The sequence below is a fragment of the Schistocerca gregaria genome, chromosome 4 (assembly GCF_023897955.1).
Source record: "Schistocerca gregaria isolate iqSchGreg1 chromosome 4, iqSchGreg1.2, whole genome shotgun sequence".
Classification (NCBI taxonomy): Eukaryota; Metazoa; Arthropoda; class Insecta; order Orthoptera; family Acrididae; genus Schistocerca; species Schistocerca gregaria.
This window is the reverse complement of record NC_064923.1, coordinates 756,819,027-756,842,973: the sequence shown is the minus strand read 5'-3', so window position 1 is coordinate 756,842,973 and position 23,947 is coordinate 756,819,027. Positions and strand designations below refer to the sequence as shown.

The following is a 23,947-nucleotide window of genomic DNA, read 5'->3' as shown; positions in this document are numbered from 1 at the left end:
GTCATTGCAAGCATGTGTGTCAAATTTTACCTCTCCATTTACATTATTCCTCGTTTATTAAGTTTTCAAATTTATACTGACTTATTGATCTCCCTATATATTGTGATTTTGAAATTGTAGTAAAACATAATTTTACTTTCACTGCGAGAAGGAGTCTACTACTTTTCAAGCTTTCATCACGTCCAGTGTTTCTTCAAATGGTTCAAATGGCTCTGAGCACTATGAGACTTAACATCTGAGGTCATCAATCCCCTAGAACTTAGAACTACTTAAACCTAACTAACCTAAGGACGTCACATTGCCGGCCGCGGTGGCCGAGCGGTCATTAGGTTAGTTTTAAGTAGTTCTAAGTTCTAGGGGACTGATGACGTCAGCTGTTAAGTCCCATAGTGAATCGGAGAGGAAAGGAATATGTGGAAAACACTGATAAGGAGAAGGGACAGGATGATAGGACATCTGCTAAGACATGAGGGAATGACTTCCATGGTACTAGAGGGAGCTGTAGAGGGCAAAAACTGTAGAGGAAGACAGAGATTGGAATACGTCAAGCAAATAATTGATGACCTAGGTTGCAAGTGCTACTCTGAGATGAAGATGTTAGCACAGGAAAGGAATTCGTGGCGGGCCGCATCAAACCAGTCAGTAGACTGATGAGAAAAATAAAGTGTTTAGAGCCATTTTTTGAACATCACACACATCCCTGCCCGAGGCACGATACGAACCTGCGACGGTAGCGGTAGCGCGGTTCCAGATTGAAGCGCCTAGAACACCACTGTTTCTCTTTGACTGTATGAAGAAAGTATAGAAGGCACAAAGAAGATATCCGATGTGCAGAAACACCACACCAGTTGCGTTCATCTAGATTTACATCTACATGGATACTCTGCAAATCACACTTAACTGCCTGGCAGTTTTACAACAATTCTCCATTATTCCACTCTCGAACGGCGCGCCGAAAAAAAATCGAACAGCTAATATCTTTCGGTGCGTGCTCTGATTCCGTTATTTTATCGTGATGATCGTTTCCCCCTATGTAGGTCGGCGTCAATAAAATATTTTCGCATTCGGAGGAGAAAAAGTTGGTGACAAATTTCGTGAGAAGATTCCGCCGCGAGGAAAAACGCCTTCGTCGTTAATTTCATAAAAAACAGTTTTTGGCGCTACTGGTGTGCTGTTTCCTCACCTCAGCATTTTTCAACAGCAGCAGCTTGATCGGCGCACGACGCTACCAAAAGGAACTGCAACGTTTAACTTCACCGCACGATTTTGACTCTGCGACTGCTAGGCTGCTGGCAGAAAATGGAAAAAAGCAGGGAAATCGGCACGAAGTGTTGCAGGCAAGTCAGATATTTGACGAAACTGAACGACGTACCCATCGGACGCCTTTTATTGTGCCACTTACACGTAGTTGCCATTGCTAGCAACGTGGCTGTCGCTAAGGCTCAATGTGCATCGTTTTCCTTTCAGTCCATGCTGTAAGCGGCATAAGCAGGCAGCTAGCTTGTTCATGTGCGAAATGTCTAACAATAAACCAGTACTTAAATACACTGCTCTAAAACTGGCCGTATGTTTACACTGTGCACCTGATATTTTTTTGGATGGAATATCGATATTTTTCCGTTGTCGCATCGATAATGTTTGCGATATGTCGAGGGCCGTCAATGGTATTCTTTAAATATCGATATTTCGGGTTCCCGATATTTTTTAAAATACCAACTGTCCAAGTCCTTACCCAAGAAATAAAATCCAGGACTTGACGGACATCCAACGCGCTACTCTATGGCACAATGTGCACAGATTTGAAAGTTCCTGGCAGATTAAAACTGTGTGCTAGGGACCGTTGCCTTTCGTGGGCAGTTGTTCAACTGACTAAGCTATCCGAGCACAACTAAGCATCCCCCTCACAGCACTTCTAAATCGCCAAATCCCTCCTGCGTTCCAAACTTCACAGTTGTGCTGCACACCTTGCGTGACCAGCACTTGAGGAAGAAAGGATAATACGCACAAATGGTTTGGTCACAGCCTAGAGAACTGATTCCAGAGGGCCAACTGAAAACAGTCCCTAGACTGCGGCTAAGCCATTTCTCTCCGGTGACTTTTTTCCCAGGATTTAAACTTTCTTCCAGCATTCCAAGTGCCGCAAGGGAAGAATACCTAGTGTGAAATTCGTACTGCAGAAGAAGAGTACTGGCGGAATTAAAGTTGTGAGGATGGGTCCTTCGTCGTGTTTGCATAGCTCTATAAGTAGAGCGTTTGCCCGCAAATGACAAAGGTCCTGGGTTTGAACCCCAATCCGGCAAACATTTTTAATATGCCAGGAACTCTGCTTCAGTACGGAGTTGTTCCAGCCTGTGCATTCAAACATGCTTGGAACATTCTTAGCAAGCTGTCCACAAGATTGTCGAGAGGTTGCTGCTGAAATCTATACCAGTCTTCGACGGTGGCCGGCCTGAAGTGGTCCAGTATATGAGCAGGGTCCTGCGAGGGCGCACTGGATGTGTCACTGCTTCCAGCTGTGCTCAGTCGGTTTTACATTAGCAGATACCGCAGGTTGTTCCATTCGGTTGCTCTCTGCGTCCTCGTGGGAGGTGTTCATTAGATGCACGCAGTGTGTTTGTACATAATTCTCTTGAAACATACGCGTGCTTAGCTGGGAGGTAACGTGCTCGCCTCCCGTGCATGCGGACCCGGGTTCGATTCCCGGACGGGCTGGAGATTTTCTCGGCTCGGGGACCGGGTGTTGTGTTGCCATCATCAGCATTTCATCCTCATGACCAGCGCGCAAGTCGCCCAGTGTGGCGTCGACTGCAGTAAGACTTGCACTCGGCGGCAGGACTTCCCCCACTAGGGGCCTCCCGGCCAACGCTGCCACACGCTCATTTCATTTCCATTTCTCTTGAGACGTGACTTCATCTCCGAAATGTTGGCTGTATGGAGGGGCAGTAGTTTGGAGTGCCCTTCCCATCGAAAACTAGAAGCGTAGATGCAGGGTGAAACTTGTAAAAGAGGCGACCGGAAAAAGGGTGTTACTTTTCTGGCGACGCCCAGAATTGTCACAGTTTGATACACAAAGCGCTAGATCAAGAGATAATGTTTTCAGTATACCCACCCTGCAAAAACACCACATTTAATCCAATGAGTTTTCAACTTTTCAGTAATTCTCATTAAAATAATTTTTTCCAGCTGTACAAAATTAGTGTCTGCATCAGATTCGAATTCATGACACGAGTGAATCGTCGTTCAGCCTATCACCCATGCGCATTTGGCTGCGAAATATATTCAGAGGAAGTAACTTTAGCGGTAAGGCGCAACAGGAAACACTCCGAAGCGAAGGTCGTGCAGTTTTTCAAGAACGATCCAAGTGTATTGTGAGGCCATGACACTGTGGTGCGCTTGCTTGGTCAGGATGATACGGCGAGAGGCCAACTGCGTGGAACACTCCGTCTGTGAGATCGCGCAGGTGGAGCAAAAGGAGGAGCGGAAACCTAGCCTACGAGTCCTATTTCCCAAGGCTTCACTACATCTGAAAACGTGGAAGAAAGGAAAAGGAGCAGAAAATTATATTTTTCGGTAGTATTCCCGAGCTCATTGTCAGGGGACTGATCCATAATTTTCCTCTGAACCATGTTCTTTATTTTACATTTTCAGCATCGTAGTAGAAGATGTTCTCCACTACGATACATCTTACCCCATTTTTTGTTTAACGAGATTTCCTTCTGGAAGCTTATGATCAGTTTTATTATGCTCTGTTTGAGCCTTTGTTTATATTTGTACTCTGGTGAGAAAGTATTGAGTTTGAACATGTACACATATATTGTCAAATTATTGGTCATACTGAAGTATCCGCACGGACAGCAGCGCGTTAGCACACCGCTTCTAGGATTCAGGGAGGTGCACTGGCGAATCCAGACAGCGGATGATAACGATGAGCGCCGATTTTCTTGCCAACCTGTATGCCCTTCTTAGGCAGCTTCTCACACCTGACAACGTGAACACCGGGCTGTTATCCATGTCCTATCTCAGTTACACGATTCGCAAACATTTAGAAAACATACACGCATTTTTACATGGGATAACGATAGGTACAGACAGATTAGGTACACGAATTCTGTAGCAGAGGGTGGAGTGGGGGATTGCCACAGAAATGGCATCCAGCCTCCCTGTACCATTGCGGAATCCACAAATTAATATGCCGATCTTGAGAAAATACACGGCGAAGGCGAGGAAAACAAGAAACTGCTGTACAGATGGTTGTTGTTGTGGTCTTGTGTCCTGAGACTGGTTTGAAGCAGCTCTCCATGCTACTCTATCCTGTGCAAGCTTCTTCATTTCCCTGTACTTACTGCAACCTATATCCTTCTGAATCTGCTCAGTGTATTCATCTCTTGGTCTCCATCTACGATTTTTACCCTCCACGCTGCCCTCCAATGCTAAATTGCTGATCCCTTGATGCCTCAGAACATGTCCTATAAACCGATCCCTTCTTCAAGTCAAGTTGTGCCACAAACTCCTCTTCTCCCCAATTCTATTCAATACCTCCTCATTAGTTATGTCATCTACCCATCTAATCTTCAGCATTCTTCTGTAGCACCACATTTCGAAAGCTTCTATTCTCTTCTTGTTCAAACTAGTTATCGTCCATGTTTCACTTCTATACATGCCTGCACTCCAAACAAATACTTTCAGAAACGACTTCCTGATACATAAATCTATACTCGATGTTAACAACTTTCTCTTCTTCAGAAACGCTTTCTTTGCCATTGCCAGTCTACATTTTATATCCTGTCTACATCGACCATCATGAGTTATTGTGTTCCCCAAATAGGAAAACTCTTTTACTACTTTAAGTGTCTCATTTCCTGTAAGCAGGGTGCCTATATATCAGAAGCCACATCAGACGACTGTCAACAATGCACAGTTTACGCGGGTGGTACAGATTCTGTTGTGGGACCTTTGACTATGACTACCATCGGCTGTCATCCAACGATGCAGGAACCTAGCGAACAGCTAAAGAACAGCTACATGTACACTGTACAACGCACCTTATGGTGTGTGATGGGCGAAACTTCTTCTGTTTTCTTTTCTCTGTTCCTTTCCAGAATAGTGCACGGTAAGAATGACTGTCGGTAAAGACCTGTATTAGTTCTAATTTCTCAGATTTTTCTGAGTGATCATTTCAAGGGAAGCATGCTGGAGAAAGTAGTATGTTGCGCGACTCTTTCTGGAGTGTACTCTCGGAGATGCAACTGCGAAGCTGAATGTGGTGACAGTGCTTCTCTCGTAGCATCTCCTGCGGGAGTTTGTTATGGCACTCCGTAAGCTATCGCACCGACTAAACGATCCTTCCTTGGATCTTCTTTATCTCTTCTTGAAGGCCGCAGACTTAATCAAAAATACTCATGAATTGGCCTCACAAGCCTTCTGTAAGCCATTTCTTTCATGAAAGAATTGCATTTCCTTCAGATACTCTCAATGCACCTGAGCCTCGAATATGCTCAATTCACTGTAGGTCCCTCCAGATGATAACTCCGAAGTATTTTACGATAGGTAGATGCGCCACTAGTGTAATCGATCAGTGATATGAAATGATGGTATGCCAGCCATTATGGCCAAGAGATCCATCGGGGCTAGTTCGGCCGCCGAGTGCCAGTCGTTCTGTCTGACGCCACTTCGGCGATGAGAAGAAATGACGAAGACAAGCCATATATTCAGCCTCAGAGCGGATAAAATCGCCAAACCGGTCGGAGTCGAACCTGAGACCGCAAGGTCTACTGGCAGCGACGCTAACCACTGCACATTGAGCTCGTCGATCAGTAATGGATTTCTTAGCCTGTACATCTACATCTACATCTACATCTACATCGACATCCATACTCCGCAAGCCACCTGACGGTGTGTGGCGGAGGGTACCCTGAGTACCCCTATCGGTTCTCCCTTCTATTCCAGTCTCGTATTGTTCGTGGAAAAAAGGACTGTCGGTATGCTTCTGTGTGGGCTAATCTCTCTGATTTTATCCTCATGGTCTCTTCGCGAGATATACGTAGGAGGGAGCAATATACTGCTTGACTCTTCGGTGAAGATATGTTCTCGAAACTTTAACAAAAGCCCGTACCGAGCTACTGAGCGTGTCTCCAGCAGAGTGTTCCACTGGAGTTTATCTATCATCTCCGTAACGCTTTCGCGATTACTAAATGATCCTGTAACGAAGCGCGCTGCTCTCCGTTGGATCTTCTCTATCTCTTCTATCAACCCTATCTGGTACGGATCCCACACTGCTGAGCAGTATTCAAGCAATGGGAGAACAAGCGTACTGTAACCTATTTCCTTTGTTTTCGAATTGCATTTCCTCAGGATTCTTCCAATGAATCTCAGTCCGGCATCTGCTTTACCGACGATCAACTTAATATGATCATTCCATTTTAAATCACTCCTAATGCCTACTCCCAGATAATTTATGGAATTAACTGCTTCTAGTTGCTGACCAGCTATTTTGTAGCTAAATGATAAGGGATCTATCTTTCTATGTATTCGCAGCACATTACACTTGTCTACATTGAGATTCAATTGCCATTCCCTGCACCATGTGTCAATTCGCTGCGGATCCTCCTGCATTTCAATACAGTTTTCCGTTGTTACAACCTCTCGATATACCACAGCATCATCTGCAAAAAAGCCTCAGTGAACTTCTGATGTCATCCACAAGGTCATTTATGTATATTGTGAATAGCAACGGTCCTATGACACTCCCCTGCGGCACACCAGAAATCACTCTTACTTCGGCCCCTCTGAGTCTCGTGGACGAATAGCGCGAGCTGGGTTTCACACGACCGTCTTTTTCGAAACCCATGCTGATTCCTACAGAGTAGATTTCTAGTCTCCAGAAAAGTCATTATACTCGAACATAATAGTGTACTTATTTAAGTTGACGCTCAACTGGCAGTTCCTGCACCAACGACAGACCAAAAATGGTTCAAATGGCTCTAAACACTATGGGACTTAACATCTGAGGTCATCAGTCCCCTGGACTTAGAACTATTTAAACCTAAGTAACCTAACGACATCACACACATCCATGCCCGAGGCAGGATTCCAACCTGCGACCGCAGCAGCAGCGCGGTTCCGGACTGAAGCGACTACAACCGCTCGGCCACAGAGGCCGGCAACCACAGACCCTCTGCAGGTCTTCCCCCATTTTTCTACAGTTGCAACCACTCCATAGAGATCGGCATGATCCTCTAGCAGCCGCACAGCTATCCACTAGATCATTTAATCTATTGTAATTCAACATTTCCTTAGGGAACTCCTTAAATCTTGATATCTGTTGAGTTGGTTCTGTTACAAGAGACACATGGAGTTGACTTCTACCTTCAGGGAAGACGTGAACCCAACCACAAATCTGGTCCAGTACTCGGTGAGCTCCTATTTTGTGCGATAAACGGCGGTGCGGAACTGCTCTGATTCCCATGAACGAACAGAGCGAGCTGAGTTTCGCATGACCTCTCTTTTGCATAATCGACCCTGATTTTCGGAAAGGAGATGTTCGCTGTCGAAAAAGTCACAATATGTAAACATAAAACACGTTCCATAATTCTGCGGCAGAATGACATCATCAGTATAGGCGTACAATTGATGTGCATCTGTTCGAAAATGGGAAAGACCTGCGCTTTTTCCACTGGCTTGATGCCCTTTTTTGCTCCAGTAACGTGCGATAAACTATTGCTAGAAGGAGGTAGATTCTTGTGCATGATCTCTGTAGAATCTCACAGGTATCTCACCCGATCCAGATGCTTTTCCATTATTCAGCGATTTTAGTTTATTTTCTATTCCACGATTACTTATTTTTCAATATCTGCCATTTCGGCGTTCGTGAAATGTCTGGAAGGAGCAACCACCCTAGATTCTTCGGCTGTGAAATTGTTACAGAAGACCGACTTCAGTATCCCCCTCCTCTCTGTCATCTTCTGTTTCGGTACCTGCTGATCGTTGTACGACTCAGTTCACGGAAGACTGAGATTTCGTAAATTTTTTTGTCATATTGGTTAACAAAATTTTAGTTTCAAATTTATTGACAACTTCTCGCACTGCTCACCTTACGCTGTTTTTGCCGTTGTTCAGCTTTTGTTTCTTAACTATGATTTGATTCTGTAATGAAGCTCTCTTTGCTTTCGTAAAAACTTTGCCGCGGCTATTGAACCACGGTCGTTGTTTCGCATCCGTGACAACCTTGTTCGACACACTGGTCCCTAGTGGTCTAACGCATGCTATATATATGTTTTCATTTTTATCCATTCATAGTCCACACTTTAGTCTTCAGGGCTGACTGTATCAAGTATACCTGTTCGTTTCTCAACAGCTTCCCATAGACGGCCCCCAGCTTTAGCATGACGCTAGGCGTCCGGAAATGCAGCTCGCTTATTTTAAAATTTGTGGCCTCGACAGTAACTACTGGTGGCATTTTTGTACGTCGTTTGTAATGAAGTCAACGACATCTGACCCGGAAATCAAAAAATGTAACGGACGCTCTGATGAAAATATCGGCATTACATTGAACGGAAAAGGAATTACGCTGCATAACATATGTTATCTACAGCTAAACCATACTCGGCAAGCCAAGTGACGTGCGGCGGAGGGTGCTTCTAACGCCACCAGCTGTTCCCCGCTTCCCTGTTGCACTTGTGAATGGCACGTGGGACGAATGATTGTCGGTAAGCTTCTGTATTGGCTCTAAATGTTGTCCGACTCTTTCCAAAAAGACGCTCTTTGATCGGCAAAACAGAAAAGGGACCCACTTGCAATGTCGGTAAAATACCGCTTACCATGCACATGCGGAAGAGTTTATGTCGGAATGACTGGACGATCATTCAACACCAGGATCAAAGAACATAAGCGACACTGCAGGTCGGGGCATGTGGAGAAATCGACCGTAGCAGAGCACGCACTGTGTGACACCGACCACGTAGTAAAATTCGCCGACACAGAAGTTCTGGCTGCAGATAAGCACTATCACACGTGCTTGTTCAGAGAGGCGATAGAAATACAAAAACACGGGAGCAGCTTCAACAAGAAAGATGAAAGCCTTAAGGTAAACAGATCCTGGTTTCCCGTGCTGCAGCGAACGACCGTCGCAGGTAGCAAGTGGAGAACCGCACCGGAAATGACTGCGGAGAAGCCCTCGGACGTTAGAGCGCCAGGTGCAAATAGTCTGCGGCCGCGAGCTCGGCTCCAGTTCACCAGCAGCAATGAAGCTTTGATAATGCCAGTGACTCGTGCTGGCGAAACGGCAGTAAAATCATCAGACGAGCGTCGGCCGAAGAACCCGAGACAGAAGCCAACAGGCAGTGCATGTGTTGAAAAAGAAATGTGTAGCGGGGGCCTCCCGACGACTGCCTGGTGCAAGTCTTTTGAGGTGACGCCGATTCGGCGACTTGCGCGTCGACGAGGATGAAATGATGAGGATGAAGACGGCACAAACACCCGGTCCCTGAGTAGAGAAAATCTCCGACCCAGCCGCGAATTGAACCAGGGCCCCCCGGCACAGCAAACCAGTGCGCTGTCCACTCAACTACGGTGGCAGACGTACGTATGTTAACAGAGAGTTGCACACATAAATATACAGGTTGTCCTGAAATGAAACCTTCATTCTTTATCAAATTCCACGGTATAATGAGACGTGCTGACGCATTAAAACTGGCTGCTGCGTTCGCCACAGAGTTTTAATATGTCACGACATGTCAGGCGCTGTAGCTGTCTATGGTTAACACATTGTGAAAACGGAAAGTAAAAGCAAAAAGAAACAGAAAGCGTAAAATTCAAATTTCAGCAAAACAGCTGCTTTAGAAACGTGAAACACGCATCGCACAAACTTGAATGAAAAGCAGCTGTAGAGGGGGCAGTGTCCCGTGCACACGTGCAGTGGCCCGTGCCATTTTCCGCGTAATTCAGCTGTTGCCGAACTTGGCACCGACAGGCGAGCTGCCCGCTGGTTCCGAGGAGAGCCCCGCGTCGACACCACGTGAGTCACCCGGCCATCCAGCCCCCCCCCCCCCCCCCCCCCCCAACTTTGGCTGTGGCCGCTGCTTTCGCGCTCGCTAGCGATCTTTCGCTTGACCCGAGGGCCGGGGCTGTATTCCTACATCTGGCAAGTAGCCTGCGTGACATCATGATGCCGGAACCACACCAAGTGAAATGCCACTGTATCAAGTTTCCTCGGAGGTGCAGTTGACTGTCGGGTAGCACGGTGAATGGGCAGCTAGTTCGCTTACTGAACCTCTCACATCGTGTAATATTCAGCATGGCAGTTGGCAGCAGGCTCGCTGGGCTGTTTGAATGGCACACGCGCAAACGATTTTCAACAAAACTATTCTGTAAAATAATTTTATTCTCTCGCATCTCATAGCCTCATTCGTCAGATTCATGATGAACTGCCTATCAATTCGTTAATGGCCGTAGGTATTTTGATATATCGACATTAAGTAACCAATTGCATGAAATTCGAATAGATCCGATTGAAAACTAGAGGTCACTATGAGCTTCCATTTGTTGCATGTTAGACTGCTACATATGAAATATAGCAAACATACTGACTTACTCTTTCAACTTAATAGAAGATCTATATCCAATCTGAAGAAAAGTGGACTGAATGTAGCACACACAACTCCGACAGCAGGTGCAAATCACAAATCAGTAACTAAATATTCAGAATAGCCTTTGTATCTTATAAACTGTTTAAGATATCCAAACAAGGTTTTGGGAAATGACAGCTTGCAAAGAGGAATGTATTTTTCCATATGATAAATATGCAAAACTTCCTATGTGTGATATACTAGTAACTATAGATTCGACGAAATAGTTCACTGTTGAATGGCTGGCTGTCAGTGCCCAATGGGCACAATATTTTGGCAAGCGACCACGTTACCCTTACCAGTCGGACTGATGAATCATCAGGACAACTGACCACCGAAAAGCGTGTGCTTCCCCATATACTGCGCCTGTTAGACAATGACATCTGGCCATTCACCCATGAATAATTTTGCCATTAATTACGCTGGGAGAAGTTGAAGAACCATAACTTTAGATTTTTTCAAGGGAACTAAAGGCAAAACAGGTCAATAATTTATGAAAAACTCCATTCTCGGTACAAAAGTAAAAGTGTAATTTCTTCACTTATGGTACTGCAAAATCCATAGCAATTCTTGTTGCACCAACTATTGATGTCCTTAAAATTACATTATTCCATTGAAAAACATCTTTAGTTGCTTCATTATCGTGACAGATAAGGAAGTTTCACATTATTAATCATGTAAAGAAGTACTACCTCTTTGCGTGCTATCATTTGCTAGAATCTTGTTTCGGTATTTCAAACGGTTTATGTGATATGAGGTATTTTATGAATATTTAATTATGGCTTTATCGTGTGCTTGGATGAATGGAAGTAAGTGTGCTACATACAATCCGTTTCTCAAGATTTGAAACAGAATATGTATACCCCAAATTTAAACCGCTTGCATTCGACAACGCCCGTACACAGGACGTCTCCGTGTGCTCTTTAAAAAAGCCACCACCCGGGCGGTGAGCGCGCCATAGAGAATTGCACGAGTCTCTTTGCGGAAACAATGTCACTGACCAACAATTACGGTATAAATACATTACAACAAAAAGTCTGCTTTCATTCAAATGTATTCACTTAAGCATTACAACACAAAACTTTTCATTTTGCGATATGTTTTGAAGCTCTTCAGGATAGAACGTTTCCAAACAAGTAGGCGAAGACATGGAAGCGTTAGTCTCCTGTGAGGAATATTTCGTCACGGATTAAACATAGAGTATGACAGTTTGATAATACAGTAAGGCACAGATTATTCGAGATAATTCGGGAGGAATGCGTACAGATAATGGATTTTTTTGGATAACAGTTCATTTACAAAATCATATTATACCAGTTTTGACAGGAATATGAAACAAAGAAGCATTGATATAAACATTAAAATTTACATATACATTTTCTAACACATTTTACAAGTAACACAGGGAACTGACTAGTTTGAAAAGTTCAAAATGGCTTTTAAAATTGGCCTAGAATTTAGGAAAAGAAGTAACAAAGTTCCTTTTGTTTCTGAGCTGAGATTCCAAGTGGACATATTAACATTCTTTTTGTTGCCCTAAGACCCTCATAGTACAACAAATTAAGTTTTGTCGTGTAACTAAGTAGCAGGCTGAGAAATATGTATATTATTGTACTCAATATGTTGGAGTCGATGGAATTACTATGTTGTTCTTTTGCATAAAGCAAGGGAGGTTTCCACAGAGTCCTCCTTGCTTTCCAATGCTCCGTCTGTCTATAAATGTAAGATCGCCATTTTTGCACCTCAAAGTTAACTGTCAATAATAATGTTAAGACTGGGTCAACGTGAGTTATTATCTTATTGAACATGCACCCTAATCTTCACTAATTATCTGTGCAGATTAATTTCATGTTTCAGCAGCTTAATTTCAATGGGAAGCGAAAGTTTGGTGGTGCGTCGATTACACCCCATTAGCGTGGTATCGTTTGCATATTTGCATCTTTCCTGTTAGAAACTGCAATCTAAATTATTTTATGTATGAAGTTCGGTTATTTTTGCTGTAAACTGCAAGATATTTTGTCGCATTGTATTGGATATTACACTGTTCGCCATCACCTAATTCATCGCATTCCTACAGCGGTATATTAGCCTGTTTTCATCATAATAGGAAATTTAACAGGTAACAAAGCGCAGGTTCAGGTTCAATATAGAATTTCGTTTGAATCCAATCCTAATTGCAAACTGAAATCATTTGTTTTTTTACTCCCACTGTACCCTCTGTGATTTATAGCACCTCCGAATCATTAGTATTCTGAGGTAAAATGCATCCATCTTCTGGGTCTAACAATTATTTCACTGTCCATCAGTACATGATAGCCAGGGTCATCAACATTGCGTTGAGGTCAGAGTTGACTGTTTCCAGCGAGTTCAGTGGCGGTGGTTAGCATACTGAGCTTGCTTTCAGGACGTCGATGGTTCAGATACTTGACTGACCATCCAGATTTTGGTTTTCTGTGACTTCGTTAACTTGCTACGGGGAACGCTAGGATTGTTCCTTCGAAATGGCACTCCCTATTTCTTTCCCCATCCTTCAACGTGATGCGAGCTTGTACTTCGTCTTTAATGACCTCATTGTCGATGGGAGATTAAACTCTACTGTCCTTGCTACCTTTTTGAATACTTTCCTGTTTGCATTTTTATGCTGAATATTCTTCAATTAGTCCAGCCAGTTAGGATGTAAATTATCTGTTTGCTGGTTCTTCAGGTGCAGGGATGAACTCGTCTCAAGGGAGGAGCTTATTCCAAGCTTTGAGTAATGTCTACATCCGACATCCCAGTTCCCTGTCATTTAATTTTTTTTTTTTCCTGTTCAAGTTTCTGTCATCACTGACAAGTCCATTTGCAAATTTTGAAATGGATCATTTCAATGTCCAATATTTTTGCATTTCCACCTCATATGCTCGTGCTAAGCTTGACCATTAGCACCTTTCTTCAGCTGGTCTATCAATTTCAAATTCATTGAAAGCACTAACAACAATGTGTTTACATTTAGTCGCCAATGTCAATGGCGCGATAACGGCTCAACTTGTCACAAGTAACGGTTCAGACGTGAATGCAGAGCTCTAACAATGACTGTCAGAAGGAAGGAGTACACTACAGCACTGCATCTGTGTGGTGAAGCTGAGGAAGCAGCAGTCATTCTCCATCACTCGCTGTCCACGTCAGGGTAAGGTCTTGCTTTCACGTGGACGAACAGACGCCAATTTCGACTCAAAAGGCGCGTGGCCCCTTTCTCGCTGCTACGGAAATATAGCGGTTATTTACATCATAACGGATAAGAAGAACGTCGAGTCTGTGCAGACTGAAACTTGGAATCCTACGCGCATCTGTGTGAGTTCTGCATGACTACGCTTGCCACGCGGGCGGGCCATTGTGTCATATGGCCAGGTGGTGTCGGTCATCTTCGGCAGCTGTTGCGGAGCTGTGTGAGGTCAATTCGCCCTCACTGTTACTCATCGCAGCCGAATGAACACCATGCTGGTAGAGCCCATGCCTGCTGTTCTCAAGCATGCTTTTCCAGTACGTTTATACGGAGGCGGTCAAGTGTCGAACTGGGCATCTACGGGCAGAGGTGGCAGGGGTGGAGGAAAGGCTAACGGGCAGGGAATGAGTCAACCGGGCCAAAGCCTATGTGACATTCTGCACTGGTTTAGCGCACCCGAGTAAGATTGGCCATGTGGTTAGTGCATGCACAGTACAGTGTGTTAACTGTAAGGCGGCAGAGTTGTAACGAGAGTGCGCGGAGAGGAGGAGGCAAGCATTGTCTGGCGAGAGGAGGGGAGGGGGGGGGGGGGGGGGGAACAAGGCGCGCCTACCAGTTGCCCGTGGTGGCACTGCAAATTGCGCGTCATGTTTACACGAAAGCAGACGAAAGGCTTGGAAATAAAACTCGCTTTAAATGTTGTTCGTAAACGAAACTGAATTCGTCATCTACATTAATATATATGAATGTATGTATGTTTGTCTACTATGCACCCACAAACCATTTATCCGATTGCAATGAAATTTTGCTGTGTTGTTCTCCGAACTGAGAGCAGTGTTCGCAGGCCCAGCACAATCTTCCGCACTGAATAAAATTCCGCTATCGTGTCGCGAATGACACGCTGGTTGAAATCATCGATCATTACTTCTATTTCTCCACTTCTTTTCCTAAATTAAAAGAGAGAGAAAGATTTATGAGAAAATGCCTTCTGCACTGCATTTATTTTTTTGAATTTGTAAATGTACTGTAATATGAATGTGTTTCGAAATAATACAGTAACCAGTGGTGTTTCCATGCAAAGCAATACGGTAGCAAGGAAAAATAAAATATAAGGTAATTCAGACGAAATAGGGGGCTCCTTCAAAGTGATCGCGAACAAAATATCTCAAATGGAAACTCACCTTTTTTTGCCAGGCGTTTGTGGTGATACGCCAGGATGATTCTTGGAAAACTGTTTGAATCTTCCAATGGTACGGATGCTTTGTCCTGTGTATGTAGCAGCTCTCACTGAAGATTTGTAAATGGGGTGAAGCAATTTTTTCTGCTCCCTTTCCCTTTCGCAGCATTCAATCACACGCAATATAATTTTGCGAGCATCGCTGCGTAATACTGGTTTCCTTCTAACCGTAGGCCTACCGGTAAGGGTTGTTGGTGACTCCCGCGATGGGCCAGCAGCTGCCTCTACACACAATTTGATAATGTTTGGCACAACTGCACAATAAAAACACGCATAACAGAACAGCGCAAAACAATAACGAAACAGACGACAATGGCTACCTTGTACAACAGCCAGCTACGTTGTTCGCAGCAGTCGAAACTGCGTGCCTACCGAAGCCTCCCGACGTTTACCGACCTCTACCGTTTCAGGACTAGGGAGAGGTCTACCATATAGAAGTTCACACACTATACGTTAGAGATGGGTCGAACGCGTTCATTCCCGTGAACTACTTCATTCATTTCACTCTTTGCCGTGTATTCATGGATTGAAACCTACGGCTACCAACGAAATGCAGTCCAATTTTATGTTCCTTTTAAAATTTAATCCAAAATAGAATGAGTATGTTTACCACTGTCACAAAGTCTATATACCTACGTTGAGTAATTATTCAGAAGTTTTCCTGTAGATTTTATTTTTGTTGGGAATAATAGCCCTCCAGATTCAAAACGTAAACTGTCACCTGTAGTCATTGGTGGGATTTCAGGTAAAATCCCTCTTTCAGTGTTATTAACAAACCTTTTATTTTCATGTTGGCTGTGCGTGCTTACACAGCCGGCTTCTTCGTTTGTATCTTTAATATTCATTTGTCTGCAAGCGCTGCCAACGGTAGGCTACCCGTAGACGCGAAGTTTAACTGCGCAAATAAGTCACTGATAATGATGTCAGCACTGCAGGAAGCAGCTGACGCTGCATTCCCCTCGCCCCTCACCTCCCCAACCTCTCGTAAACCTATCGTTCCCCATAAACACCGCGCGATTCGTCGACATGCAGTAGAGGGAGGACTGAAGTGAAGGGAGGATGAGTGACGTAGCGCCGATGTTGTGGGAGAGGGAGAGGGGAAGAGAGTGAGTGAACTAGAAAAAAAGTGCGGAGTGTGCTATCTGTGAAGAGTTTGAACTACCAGTTCATTGAAATTGAGTGGTTAGTTCACACTTCACTGGAGTGAAGCGTTCATTTGAACGACTCATTCACGAGCTCCCCATCACTACTGTAACTTCCTGATATGTGTGGCTTACCTTCCTCCTGTGGCACCAGCAGCAGCATGAGCTCCGAGCTGCCGTGCACCAGCTGGTCGTCCTGCTCGCGCGGTCCCTGGCTCGACCCCCGGCGCACCAGCTCCCTCCGCCGCGCCAGCCGGCCGTTCTCATTTTCGTGCTGCACCACCGTCAGCGGCCGCGAGTCCTCGTCCACCCTGCCAGCGGGCACCGCAGCCACTGGGGCTGCACTGCCCCCGGTGCTCACACCTCTGGCCGCTTCCTTCGCTCCGTGGGCTGTCCGCACGGGTTTCACTGGCACTACACTGTCACCGTCTCTGCTGTTCTCGGACTTCGCAGCTCCGCTACCGGTGGCGCTGCTTCTGAGAGCATTAGGCTTTTCGGAGCTCACCTTGTTCGTATCAATAGCAGAGGAAGGAGGCTTCTTTACTTCGGACCTGTTCAGTCATCAATATGCAATCTGTAAGATGTGTACAGTAATTTATTACTGTGTTTTGCACCATAAATATTTTGTTCCGTTTTTACACTTAAAAGTGAAGTATTGGTTAGTATCGTGTACCGATTTTAACAGAGTACTGGTAAAATAATACTACACTTTCTTTATTAAAGGTTATTATTTCGTAAAAACTGATGCCTCATAGACGAGAAAAGAGAGTAGACACTTACGAATTACTGCAAATGTGGAAATGCGTACAAGCTGCGTTCCATAAGTATTGCGACCAAATTCATAAAAAATCACTTATTAAATATATCCGTACAAATAATGAGGTGATACTGAATAGGGTTGAGGAGAAGAGGAGTTTGTCGCACAGGGATCACCAGTTTAGTATTGGAGGGCAGCGTGGAGGGTAAAAATCGTAGGGGGAGACCAAGAGATGAATACACTAAGCAGATCCAGAAGGGTGTAGGCTGCAGTACATACTGGGAGACGAAGAAGCTTGCACAGGATAGAGTAGCATGGAGAGCTGCAGCAATCCAGTCTCAGGACTGAAGACAACAAACAACAATCAAAACTTTTCAAAATAGCACCCTCTTGGGTCAATACAATTCTGAAGGTGGTGTTTCCATGCCTGGAAGGCATCCTGGAATACCTTTTCCAGAATGTCCTTTAGCGCTCATGTAACATGCGCCTGGATGCTTTCAATCATCTCCCTATGTTTTCCTTTCATGACTCCTTTTAACCGAGGAAACAAAAAAATGTCAGGTAGAGCCAGGTCAGGACTGTAGGGAGGCTTGGGAACCAATGGGGTCTTGGTCGCAGCCAGGAAATCGCTGACAATGAAGGCGCTGTGACTCGGCGCGTTGTCGTGGTGAACTTTCCACGTGTCCTTGATGTCGCTTCGGTAGCATGAGACCCTTCTTTTCAGTCTTTTGAGCACTTCCAAGTAGAAAACTGAGTTCACTGTAGTTCCAGTAGCTACGAATTCATGGTGGACAATGCTTCAGACGTGAAAGAAAACAATGAGCACGGTTTTGATCCTGGACTTGCTCATGCGTACTTTCTTGGGACGGGGCGACGATGGGGGGTGCCACTCTGAACTCTGCCTTTTTGTCTCAGGGTCGTACTCAAAAATCCACGACTCATCACCAGTGATAACCGAGTTTAAAAAATGAGTATCATTTTCACTCATTTCCAACATTTCTAGGCACCGAAGCACTTGCATGTGCTTGTGTGCGTCGGTCAACAATTTTGGGACGAGTTTGGCACATACCTTTCTCATGTTCAAATCTTTGGTCACAAATCGGAAAACGGTTGTTTCTGACATGTTTAAGAGTTTGTGCCATCAATTGAAGGCTGACCCGTCTGTCAGAGTTCAAACAGTCACGCACACGCCTCACATTTTCGTCGACTCGCGCGGTTGATGGCCGCCCACTGCGAGCTTCGTCGGTGATCTCCTCCCGGCCCGCCATGCACGACTTGTGCCACCGCAAAACTTGTGATTTGGATAAGCAATCAGTCCAAAAGGAATGCTGAAGTAATGGAAACGTTTCGGTGGGGGACTTCCCAAGTTTAATGCAAAATTTGATAGCATACCATCATTGCTCTACAGAATGATCCATTGTGCCGTGTTACATAAACTCAAAACAGCGTTGACGGAAACGAATGTCCTGACTCTCTAGCAGCTCACAGCCGAATGAGACAAAGAGCATTTTGAAGCTAACACCCCCCTCCACTTAGCCCAGCCAGTTACAACACGCTGTGGTGCACCGTTGCGTCAGAAAAAAATTGGTCGCATTTCTTATGGAACACACTATATGTGTTATACTTGAAAAAATAAGATGGTCCTAAACTGCAAAGCAAGAGCAAGACAGAGATGAGTGTAATCAAATAGAGCGATAATCTGGTGAATGTAGTCAAAATATCTAATAATAAGAGAGAAATGTGTACTAATTTCAATGAATTGGTGTGATAAAAAGTATACTTCCCCGTTATATTTACACAAAAAATTCTCAGGAACTACTGTGATAATAATAGATTACGATTAAGAGATAGTATGTTGCAGCATCTACGTCGTATTGTGATCAGTTTCAAAAAATACACAAATAATAAACCTCAACTGCTTCTACTGCACAATATAAGTTGTTAAACATGTGCTGTAAATAAAATGGAAAGTAGTACACCATCACATTGTGCTGACACTAGCTCAAGCCAGAAAATCTGACTCTACCAGTATTGTGTGCATGCAAAAAAGGATTGAGTCTAAAATGATGCACAAATGAACTTTTTGCTCAGTTACAATACTCATTCATATACGAAGCTTAAATACAATATGATGATGAAGAATAACCATATTTCAATAGAAAGGTTAAAAGATTAAAATGCTTGGGGAAGAAGCTCTTGAACAAGCTATGTAATTCAGTTAAGGAAGTAATAGGAATTCATATTTTTTTAATTGCTTAAAATTGTTTACAAAGATGTTAAGTAAGTAACTGTATACATAATATGAATGAATTTAAAATGAAACTAAATGTTAGGTATTATATTGTAACAGAAAATATGTAATAATTTTTATATGCATGTTATTCTTTTATTGTATATTGTATATATTTATTGTCTACACATTATAATTAAGCATTAATGTAATGTAATATTGTAAATTCAGTCAGAACACAGACGTTACATTTCCCTTTGGCTGCATGTAAAATTTTGTGACACATGGGAAAAGAATAAACCATTATTTACCAACAAGTGGCCACTCTGGTTGACACTTTGTTTGTATTCAGGAGGATGGTGTTTCAAATTCCTTATCGACCATGCAGTTTTAGGTTTTTCATGATATCCTTAAGTTGCTAACCAGTTGGTTCCTCTGCCCCTGTCCTATCCTAACCCCAGCTTGTGCTCTGTCTGTAATGTCCTCATTGTTGTTGTTGTTGTGGTCTTCAGTCCTGAGACTGGTTTAATGCAGCTCTTCATGCTACTCTATCCTGTGCAAGCTTCTTCATCTCCCAGTACCTACTGCAGCTTACATCCTTCTGAATCTGCTTAATTTACTCATCTCTTGGTCTCCCTCTACGATTTTTACCCTCCACGCTGCCATCCAATACTAAGCTGTTGATCCCTTGATGCCTCAGAACATGTCGTACCAACGGATCCCTTCTTCTAGTCAAGTTGTGCCACAAACTCCTCTTCTCCCCAATCCTATTCAATACCTCCTCATTAGTTATGTGATCTACCCATCTAATCTTCAGCATTCTTCTGTAGCACCACATTTCGAAAGGTTCTATTGCCTTCTTGTCTAAACTATTTATTGTCCATATTTCACTTCCATACATGGCTACACTCCATAAAAATACTTTCAGAAACGACTTCCTGACACTTAAATCTATACTCGATGTTAACAAATTTCACTTCTTCAGAAATGCTTTCCTTTCCATTGCCAGTCTACATATTATATCCTCTCTACTTTGACCATCATCAGTTATTTTGCTCCTCAAATAGAAAAACTTATTTACTACTTTAAGTGGCTCATTTCCTAATCTAATTCCCTCAGCGTCACCCGACTTAATTTGACTACATTCCAGTATCCTCATATTGCTTTTGTTGATGCTCATCTTATATCCTCCTTTCAAGACACTGTCCATTCCGTTCAACTGCTCTTCCAAGACATTTGCTGTCTTTGACAGAATTACAATGTCATCGACAAACCTCAAAGTTTTTATTTCTTCTCCATGGATTTTAATACCTACACCAAATTTTCCTTTTGTTTCCTTTACTGCTTGCTCAATATACAGATTGAATAACATCGGGGATAGGCTACAACCCGGTTTCACTCCCTTCCCAACCATTGCTTCCATTTCATGCCCCTCAACTCTTATAACTGCCATCTGGTTTCTGTACAAATTGTAATTAACCATACAGTAAAGCTGCATTCCCTCAGGAAGTTTCTCCTTGCTTTCAACCATTCACAGTACCAGCACAGCAAGGCTGTTTTGGTTAGTGTTACAAGGCCAGATCAGTCAATCATCCAGACTGATGCCCCTGCAACTATTGAAAAGGCTGCTGCCCCTCTTCAGGAACCACGCGTTTGTCTGGCCTCTCAACAGACACAACTCCGTTGTGCTTGCACGTACGGTACGGCCATCTGCATCGCTGAGGCACGCAAGCCTCCCCACCAACAGCAAGGTCCATAGTTCATGGGGGGGGGGGGGGGGGAGGTGATTAATTGATGAAAGGAGAAAATATAAAAATGCAGTAAATGAAGCAGGCAAAAAGGAATACAAACGTCTCAAAAATGAGATTGACAGGAAATGCAAAATGGCTAAGCAGGGATGTCTAGAGGACAAATGTAAGGATGTAGAGGCTTATCTCACTAGGGGTAAGATAGATACTGCCTACAGGAAAATTAAACAGACCTGTAGATGGAAGATACGATACTGCTTGAAGAGTTTGACAGAGCACTGAAAGACCTGAGTCGAAACAAGGCACCGGGAGTAGACAACATTCCATTAGAACTACTGACGGCCTTGGGAGAGCCAGTCCTGACAAAACTGTACCATCTGGTGAGCAAGATGTATGAGACAGGCGAAATACCGTCAGACATCAAGGAGAATATAATAATTCCAATCCCAAAGAAAGCAGGTGTTGACAAATGTGAAAATTACCGATTATCAGTTTAATAAGTCACGGCTGCAAAATACTAATGCGAATTCTTTACAGACGAATGGAAAAACTGGTAGAAGCCGACCTAGTGGAAGATCAGTTTGGATTCCGTAGAAATATTGGAACACATGAGGCAATACTGACCCTACAACTTATCTTAGAAGCTAGATTAAGACTTAGAGAAAGCTTTTGACAATGTTGACTGGAATATTCTCTTTCAAATTCTGAAGGTGGCAGGGGTAAAATATAGGGAGCGAAAAGCTATTTACAATTTGTACAGAAACCATATGGCAGTTATAAGAGTTGAGGGACATGAAAGGGAAGCAGTGGTTGGGAAAGGAGTGAGACAGGGTTGTAGCATATCCCCGATGTTATTCAATCTGTATATTGAGCAAGTAGTAAAGGAAACAAAAGAAAAGTTTGGAGTAGGTATTAAAATCCATGGAGAAAAATAAAAACTTTGAGGTTCGCCGATGACATTCTAATTCTGTGAGAGACAGCAAACGACTTGGAAGAGCAGTTGAACGGAATGGACAGTGTCTTGAAAGGGGGGTATAGCATGAACATCAACAAAAGCAAAATGAGGATAATGGAATGTAGTCGAATTAAGTTGGGTGATGCTGAGGGAATTAGATTAGGAAATGAGACACTTAAAGTAGTAAAGGAGTTTTGTTATTTGGGGAGCAAAATAACTGATGAGGGTCGAAGTATAGAGGATATAAAATGTATACTGGCCATGGGAAGGAAAGTGTTTGTGAAGAAGAGGAATTTGTTAACATCGAGTATTGATTTAAGTGTCAGGAGGTCATTTCTGGAAGTATGTGTACGGAGTGTAGCCATGTATGGAAGTGAAATATGGACGATAAATAGTTTAGACAAGAAGACAATAGAAGTTTTCGAAATGTGGTGCTACAGAAGAATGCTGAAGGTTATATGGGTAGATCACATAACTAATGTGGAGGTGTTGAATAGGAGACGTTTGTGGCACAACTTGACTAGAAGAAGGGATCGGTTGGTGGGACATGTTCTGAGGCATCAAGGGATCACCAATTTAGTATTGGAGGGCAGTGTGGAGGGTAAAAATCGTAGAGGGTGACCAAGAGATGAATACACCAAGCATATTCAGAAGGATGTAGGTTGCAGTAGGTACTGGGAGATGAAGAAGCTTGCACAGGATAGAGTAGCATGAAGAGCTGCATCAAACCAGCCTCAGGACTGAAGATCACAACAGCAACAACATCAATTAATTCAATATGTCTTCTGTTACCCAAGGATTTCTACTAGCCCTCATCTTTTTACTTACTTGAACCTCTGCTGCCTTGACTACTTCATCCCTCAAAGCTACCCATTCGTCTTCTACTGTATTGCTTTCCCCCATTCCTGTCAGTTGTTCCCTTACGCTCTCCCTGAAATTCTGTACAACCTCTGGTTTAGTCAGTTTATCCAGGTCCCATCTCCTTAAATTTCCATGTTTTTGCAGTTTCTTCAATTTTAATCTACAGTTCATAACCAATAGATTGTGGTCAAAGTCTACATCTGCCCCTGGAAATGTCTTACAGTTTTAAACCTGGTTCCTAAATCTCTGTCTTACCATTATATAATCTATCTGATACCTTCTAACATCTCCAGGCTTCTTCCAGGTATACAGCCTTCTTTCATGATTCTTGAACCAAGTCTTAGCTATCATTAAGTTATGCTCTGTGCAAAATTCTACCAGGCAGCTTCATCTTTCACTTCTTACGCCCAATCCATATTCACCCACTAAGTTTCCTTCTGTCCTTTTTCCTACTATCGAATCCCAGTCACTGATGACCATTAAATTTTCGTCTCCCTTCAGTATCTGAATAATATCTTTTATCTCATCATACATTTCTTCAATTTCTTTGTCATCTGCAGAGCTAATTGGCATATAAACTTGTACTATTGTAGTAGGCATGGGCTTTATGTCTATCGTGGCCACAATAATGCTTTCACTATGCTGTTTGTAGTAGCTTACCCACACTCCTATTTTTTTATTCATTATTAAACCTACTCCTGCATTACCCCTATTTGATTTTGTATTTATAACCTTGTATTCACTTGACCAAAAGTCTCGTTCCTCCTGCCACGAAACTTCACTAATTCCCACTATATCTAATCTATCCATTTCCCTTTTTAAATTTTCTAACCTACCTGCCTGATTAAGGGCTCTGACATTCCACGCTCCAATCCATAGAATGCCAGTTTTCTGTCTCCTGATAATGATATCCTCTTGATTAGCCCCTGTCCGGAGATCCGAATGGGGGCTATTTTACCTCCAGAATATATTACCCAAGAGGATGCAATCATCATTTAACCATACAGTACAGCTGCATGCCCTGCTGTAGTTTCCCCTTCAGCCGTTCGCAGTACCAGCACAGCAAGGCCGTTTTGGTTAGTATTACAAGGCCAGATCAGTCAATCAACCAGACTGTTGCTCCTGCAACTACTGAAAAGGCTGCTGCCCCTCTTCAGGAACCACACGTTTGTCTGGCCTCTCAACAGATACCC

The 23,947-nt window shown here is 43.5% G+C and overlaps 1 protein-coding gene across 1 annotated transcript in view; it reads right to left on the bottom strand.

Annotated features, from left to right (window-relative positions):
• The window catches only part of LOC126266717 (uncharacterized), a 252,508-nt gene that overhangs the window by 33,001 nt on the left and 195,560 nt on the right, over positions 1–23,947 (bottom strand). The window contains exon 9 of the mRNA XM_049971187.1: positions 16,339–16,754. Within this exon, the coding sequence (XP_049827144.1) occupies positions 16,339–16,754 (416 nt within the window). The remainder of the gene's footprint in view (positions 1–16,338; positions 16,755–23,947) is intronic.